Genomic DNA, 7,500 nt, shown 5'->3' with positions numbered 1-7,500 from the left:
CAGAACGAACCGGAGTAAAAAGGCCACCCTCTAGGTCAATGACTGTTAATTAGCTCCCAGTTTTATAAAAAAAAAATGGACTGAGACTCCAGTAGATTTGTGTTCAGCAGTTAACAGAGTCATTTACTATTAAGACAGTTGAATATTTCCGTTTTGTTTTTCGTTCCTTACTATAGCCTGTTTACTTCTTTTGTTTTGTTAGCATATTTATCAGGCTAGTTCAGTTCTTAAAAAAAGGGAAATTGTTACAATAGATAGCTCTTGCATTATTGTGGATACATGCGTTTCCTTATATGGTCATTAAAGAGATCACTTCTTGTTAACTGGCCTACCGTATGCGTCAAAACAATATCAGACAAAACTGTCGCAGATATTTGGTGCTGTACGGCTTAAGTAATAATCTTCCAAGGTGTCTTTCGGTTTAGAAGAAGTTTCGAATTGACTTATCTGTCATTGCTCTGTTACGGCAGTCAGTTGATTTGTTGATTTTGTGTAGTTTGATCAATCACTCGCCCCTACTTTCTGTGGAACTTAAAGTATTTAAGCTACACAACTCAAAGCTTCGTTCCAAAAAATATTTATCAAGTATACATTATTAGTATTTTGAGTTACAACCAACAGAGATAAACTCTGAAAAACTATCCAACCTCCGAATTGCTATCCATTCTTCAATTTTGCCTTTCCCTGCCTCCTTTCGTATTAGTTGTTTTATTCAAATCTTCGTTTAACGTGCCGAGTAAATACTTTTACGTTTCGTTTGATTTGTTTAACAGTTTTCTTACCACAGCTGTTTGGAAGCTAGTCAATCTTAACAATCAACTGATTAGTATACTGCAAGAAATTATTTTAAACTGGTATAACCAACTCATTCAGTGCTAGGAAGGCAAGTTGAACATATCGGAAGGAAAAACTACGTTTTTCTAGCCGGTAAGGATTACGTGCAGTTACCAAAACGCTCAAAGTAAATTAATTAAAATTGAACAAAGAATTTGCTCAACTTTTCGATGACTAGTTCGGATGCTTTACCACTGAACTAGGAAAGTTCGTTTCCTGCAAAGGAGCACTCAGGTTTTTTCCGTGTATCCCCAAGTCACCATTTCAAAATATCATCTCGTTATTTCATCTACTGAGGCTAACAATTTCCATCGCAGTCATTCATTTCACAAGCGAGAATGCACCGTTTCGACATTTTCATATCGAGCTCCTGTCGAGAAGCGTGTACACGATGATTTTTGGATTGGTTTTACATCGAAGTCAGACTCTCAAAGACTAATAAGTCCTTCATAGTTAATAATTACACTTGGAGTGGGCAACGTCTTGACAAGGAAATAAATCATTTTGTGGTTTTTTCGTTTTCTTTTTTTAATTAACATTTTAAAAAACACGGCAGACTGCGAAAATGCAGAGATTTAAATACATGTAGTATGCCAATAGCACGCTGCTGCTTATGTTTTTTCTCCAGTAACAACCTATTTTTACTCCAACATCAGGAACAAAGTCTTGCAAGCACATCCGGGATATGAATGTCTCCTATTGGAAAGAGGACGGGTATTACTGGATCGACCCGGCCAGTAATGGAACAGTCCTGAAAGTTTTCTGTGATATGACTACTGACGGAGGTAACGGATAAGAAAAATCTTGCCACGATTAACTATACTTTAAGTACAGAACTACCCTACTGCTAAGGAACCGAAACTCTATCTCAAATGAGTGATAACTTTTTTGGCACCTGCCTTCCCTTACTCTCGCCCAGTCCACTAAGACCTATGTATCTAATCAACCCCGCCTTAAGGGAACCACCAAAACTGTCGTCGGACGCTTAAGGGAGGCAAGAGTCAACAAGAAGTCAGGCCACATGCAGTATATCTTTTAGCTTCTTTTGTAACTGCTTAAGGTGCAAAAGAAACGACTTTTAGTTCATTCTATCATGTCCACAATTCAAATAAAAGAAACTTCATATGTTCTCAAAAAATGTTTGTTAATAACCTTTGCCTGCTTGCAGGCGGTAGATGTTGTTGTTGTCCCGAAACATATGTCATTAGACACCATATTGCGGGTGTATTTCATAATTAATAAGTGAAGTTAGTGTAGTCCTGAAGTCCTGAGAACTAATGAATGAGTTGCGGGTCCCCAGGCCCCTTCGTTTTTCCCCTATATTTGCAAAGACTTCTGGGATCGCCAAGGGGCAAACAAACCAGTCGATTGCGCTGCTCGAGTTAAAATACGCGACTACAAAACGTCCAATAAAAGGTATTTGTAGGATTTCAAGAAAATTAATATAAATCGTTTGTGTTTAAGAAGTAGTCATAAGTGATGGCAATCACCGTGCAGTGAGTGTATGGATGCGACAATGACCGTCGATATTCAGATCAAACTAGTACTGTCTTGAGATTTTACTCTTATCGAACTAACAAAGAAATGACAGCTTGGGAGAAACAGCTTCAAAGAACAAACTTCAAGGCCAACAAGAGCACTATAATTTACTGTAATCATTTTGCCGGTGGATACTGTTTTAATACTTGCGAGAAGCCCATTTTGTATATGAAAGGTTATCTAGATCAGGGAAACGATGTGAAGGCTAGAGAAAACATCGACATGAAAGGAAAACGAAAGCAACATTCAAAGCCAGATTCCGAAGCAATGCCGTGATAGCTATCTAGAGGAAGAGTCGGATTAAAGAACTTCGCGCAATTCCGATTTAAATTTTCCACTTTCAGTCGAGGATTATTTCACATCGCAATCTTAATTTTATTTTCAATTGTGTTTGCGTTCCATGCCATTAGCATTAGATCGGTTTGAAGGAGGGAATAGTTTCTGATCAGTTTTGATTTTCGTTTCAAAAACTGTATATGACGACATTCGCTTTATAGTAGTTTCAGTTGAAGATGGTTTCATTTCCGTTTTCATAGTTGTCGCATTTTCAGAAAAAGCCTCTACAGGTATGTTCTTGATCACAAGTAGTTGATGGTTTGACGTTACATATAACCGCAGGTTGAATCCCAGAAGATTTTAGTGAATCGACCCTAATGACGCTCGGAAGAGGTTTTTGTTTTTTCAGGACTGAAGAGTTTGCTGTATCACTGCAAGCAGCGGGTTCGTTTAAATCGGTTTTCTGTATAGATTGAACTGTATTCAGTGTTGACACTCTTTCCGAGCTTTGCTTTAACCGGCACCGAAGCAAAATATTTCACATTGTTGCCCAACGGTATCCAACGGCGAAATCATGAGAGCAAACTTTAGCGCTCTAGGTGACCTTGAAGTTTGTTCTTTGCAGTTGTTTCTCTCAAGCAGCCATTTCAAGTCTTAAGACTTGTTGGATCACGGAGAGTAAAATCTGAAGACATCACTAGTTTGATCTGTCGCTGTTAATATCGACGGTCATTGTCGCATCCGCATACACTGCACACCCATGACTACTTCTTAAACTCGAACGATTTATATTTCTAGCGGAGCTCGAGTCGACTGCTTTGTTTGCCCCCTGGCGATCCCAGAAGTCTTTAGAAATATAGAGGAAGACAAAGGGGTCGGGCCTGGGGACCGGCAATTCATTCATTAGGCTAACATTGGCTGACATTTGACAACTTGAGCTGAAGTCATCTTCAGAGTCAACCAATTTCTGTTAACGTCAGTAGATGATATATATGTTGTCTGTAAAATCCAATCTCAGATTACCTAGCTTAAACTGGTTATCCTCGTTTTACATACTTAAATCAGATGAATTGAAAAAACCTTCTTGGAGCCTAAATTAAGCCTAGAGAAAAGTTATGGTCGGAGTAAGATTAGTTTAAATTGCTTATTATACACGGATATCAATTGACTTATTATTCAAAAGTAAATGATGAAAAGAACTGTTGGGTGGAGGATGTTCGTCGTTGTAGTGTGGTAGTGAAGACAAAGGACTATAGATCTGGAGGGTGCAAGTTCAAGTACCGTAAACCGGAAAGAGCATCAGAAGTACAGCCTTCAGTTTGTTTCCTTACAATGTTGTATTGTGAAAGTGAATGGCTAAGTGTATGAATACAGAAACTGATAAGATAATGCGCAACATTCAGAAGATGCGTGATGTGTTGTGATGCGAAAGACAGAGCACGAGGGAAGATAGAGGTGTTTGAAATCCTTTTGTGGGGGGGGGGGGGGGATTGATAGCTGCTTTAAAATAGGTAGAGTGCATATTCAACCGAGGTAATTTAACCTAGGTAAGGCGGATTCATCTTGAGACCGGATTTGACCGACAACACAAACACTCTGGTCGTTAATATGATTGGTCAGTCGTGACGTTACGGGTGGAATGTCAGTTATGCCCATATGTCATTGGCTGTGAAGACAGTCAAAGGTGACTGTTGCAGTTACATCCGTCTATAGGTCCAAGGTCTGCATTGTTACACGGACAAGCCAATCAGTGTGTTGTCCCCTTTACCCCATTGACTCCAAGGAGTGATATTTTACTCTCTGTATAAACGCCAGACGATTTTACTCGTTACTGGGGGGCGGTTAAGGAGTCAATGGTTCTATTATTATATAACTCCTTAGTTCAAACCATTAACGATTTTAACAAGGAGTTTCTTGCACAATGCTTTGGTTCTGCTATTTCAACTTGCGAAAACTCAGTAATAACGAAGAGAGATAACCACCAGACCATGAGTCGGTATGAAAGTTTGGTCTGTTATCGTATGTCAGTGCAAGTCCATGTGCACTCAACTGGCAACATTTCCTATGGCTGCTAAAAGCGCTCGACTAATCGTCGTAAGCTTCCAACACCACGTAATCTAAATATGTACTGATATTGATTTACAAGATGTGAATGAAGATATTATATGGGTATAAGGTTGAAATAATGGGGGTTGAAACTGCGACAAAATAAAAAGTAAACGAATAGATTAGTTATTGAAAGCAAGGAGAAACGATAAGAGACAATAGAGTTACTTACGTAGTTACGTTTTTACTATATATTATAATGAGATCGACCAGCCGTGCTATTCGACTGGTCCATTGGAATAGAGCGGCAAAAGTACGACGCTGATTCAGACGTCGGACCCTCTCTTGTACCGAATCAAATGCATACATTCCGCATACATTACATGCATTATATTTTTTTCCCAGATCTCTGTGCGTTTAAGTGACTTGACCAGCGCAAAAGGGTCCGATTTCAAACAAAATGGCGGGAAAGGAGGAAGGAAATGACTGCACAAAAGAAGCATTTTTGCAAAATATTTAAGAAACGGAATGACAAGAGAGGTCAACGAACAGGCTGCAAAATGCTATTGAAGGTTTGGCATGGCAACCATGTTGCATGGCATCAAGAATGAAAATGTTTTGCATTAGAAAGAACATTTCCCATAGGAAATTAAAAAGAATCGATTGTTCCTGCCGCGCAACATGGATGCCGTGAAAAACCTCTATTACGGCATTAAGGACAAACAAACTTGAAACAGAACGATAATGAAGAAAACACGCTAAAATCTAACGCATTCTTCTTCATCGTATCAGTCAAAAGAGATGGATGTGGCGAGTGATCTCTTGCAAGGGTTACAAAAGGAAAAGAAACTTTTCAGTTGTAGATTCTAAAAGTCGTTTAACTCTTTTGGTTTAAGACGTCCGAGTCGGTCTTCGCTTACGAGGCAATTCAACTTTTGGTAGTTTGGTGAACTAGTTAAGGTAAACAAACACTAAGGAGATCTAATGTCAACGGGAGCTTTATTTGCAGTTCGTTCCCACAGTGAATTAACGGTTAGAGCATGGGGCCGCTGTACAAAGCACCCAGTGTATTCGACATGTGTTTTAGTATTTAGGTTTAAAGAAAACCTTGCACTTTTACTCTGATTTCAGGGGGCTGGCTACTTGTCTCCAAAGTTGTGATGCACAATTCAACACCTCCCACTCAGGCGCCACTCAAGACTACATACCGAGGAATAGCGAGCAACCATATGGTTCTTACCAAAAATGCCATGAATCAGCTGAGAACACATATTAATTTCACTCAACTGAGATTCCACTGCAAGAAACAGACAACTAGGCGCACATTCCACATCACCACTGCTGCTAACAGTTCGGGTGAAGCTGTCGTCCAGTACTTCAGTGGTCAGACGGATGTTTTGCCTTACGCTTGTGGCTCTTTTGTCAAAATGAATGACGATAACTCTCGCCTTGCCGAAAAATGTCATGAGTGGGGAAAAGAGAACGGCACCTACGGCGTTGGTAAATGGAGTCATCAAAACCTCGATGAAGACAGATTATATAATCACCCTGCCTTTTACGAAAATGGGGCTCACTGGCTGCTTGCTTATAATCACAAAAGTTTTTCAGGCAGGTTTGAATGCGATGATTACAAAAATGAGAAGATATCTGCTAATGACTTTTGGAAAATTTATGCTCGTTAGAAACGCATGTCGTTTTGGTTTACATGAGTAGTGTCCATTCAACAGTCCTTTGGGTGTCGCTGTCAGAGTATTTTTCGTTCTTTTCGTTTTGGTTAATGTGGATCGTTATTGTGGCTTGTATTTTGTGATTCCAAGTTACTCAATTCATTTGTCAGTTTATAAAGCTACAAATCAAAAGCAAATCAAAGAGGTTGATTCTTCAGAAAAAAAAAACACGAAAGGACCCAAAATCAGAAGGACCCAAATCAGAGAAGTGCAAAATAATTTTCCCACGGTATGATTGGTTAACTCGGAGGTGATAAGCACATGCAGTTTTGACCGAATGCATAAATGGCGGCCAAAAAAATATATATTTTGTTTATGTACTAATTAGCCTCACTAGTCTCGTTTGCGTGGGCAAAATATAAAAGAAATTTTGCTTGAGAGCGAGGCTAGTGAATCTCATTAGCACATAAACAAAAGAATACGTTTTTGGCCGCCATTTATGCATTCGGTCTATTAATCAATTCCAAACAGCTCAAGAGAAAAAATAAGTTAGTGTTCTTAATTCCCTGTTCGTTAAATGTACATTTGGAATAGCCAGCACCAGTGCAGTAGATGCAAAGATATGACAACCAGAAATAAAATCGAATTGAAAAGTTTGTGTGGAACCCTCTTTATTACGAATTCATCACAGCAAAAATTTAAAATTCTCAAATGGATGGTGCGGTTTTTATTTATTTTCAAATTAAAATGCAAAAAATCGTTTTCTCGCTGACCGTTTGGCTCAGTTGGTAAATGTCCCTTTATCCACGAGTTTTTTGTGACAAGTTTTAGGCAAATTGTCACCCACTCGTAGCCAATCAGGATGGATAGTATATTAAAGCGAATGACAACACAGCCTAGAAAGCTGTGCCACACATGGCTTGATTCCTGTACGCCAGGTTGTGGGCCGCCATTGCTGTTTTTGGCTTTTATACTTAAGTGTTTGAGCACCTTCCGCTGTATTTAGAAGCAAGAGATTAAAGAGGGAAAAAATGGCGTTCTTCGAATTCGAAGGTGAAGCAAAAGATTCTGAACATTGGTGCAATTAATTGTGCACCGCAGGGGGTGCAGGGATGGCGCAGTGGTGATAGCACTCGCT

General features: G+C 39.3%; 2 protein-coding genes across 3 annotated transcripts in view; both read left to right on the top strand.

The window, feature by feature from the left end:
• The window catches only part of LOC138003773 (uncharacterized), a 104,825-nt gene extending 97,653 nt beyond the window's left edge, over positions 1 to 7,172 (top strand). For both annotated transcript variants that reach the window (XM_068850002.1, XM_068850003.1), the window contains exons 2-3: positions 1,491 to 1,619; positions 5,827 to 7,172. In XM_068850002.1, the coding sequence (XP_068706103.1) occupies positions 1,520 to 1,619; positions 5,827 to 6,377 (651 nt within the window). In that variant the 5' untranslated portion in view covers positions 1,491 to 1,519 and the 3' untranslated portion in view covers positions 6,378 to 7,172. The remainder of the gene's footprint in view (positions 1 to 1,490; positions 1,620 to 5,826) is intronic.
• Positions 1 to 7,500, top strand: part of LOC138002495 (fibrillin-1-like) — a 472,982-nt gene that overhangs the window by 254,901 nt on the left and 210,581 nt on the right. The window lies entirely within an intron of this gene.

This window comes from Montipora foliosa, chromosome 5, assembly GCF_036669935.1.
Source record: "Montipora foliosa isolate CH-2021 chromosome 5, ASM3666993v2, whole genome shotgun sequence".
Classification (NCBI taxonomy): domain Eukaryota; kingdom Metazoa; phylum Cnidaria; class Anthozoa; order Scleractinia; family Acroporidae; genus Montipora; species Montipora foliosa.
This window is presented reverse-complemented; position numbering and strand designations above follow the sequence as displayed.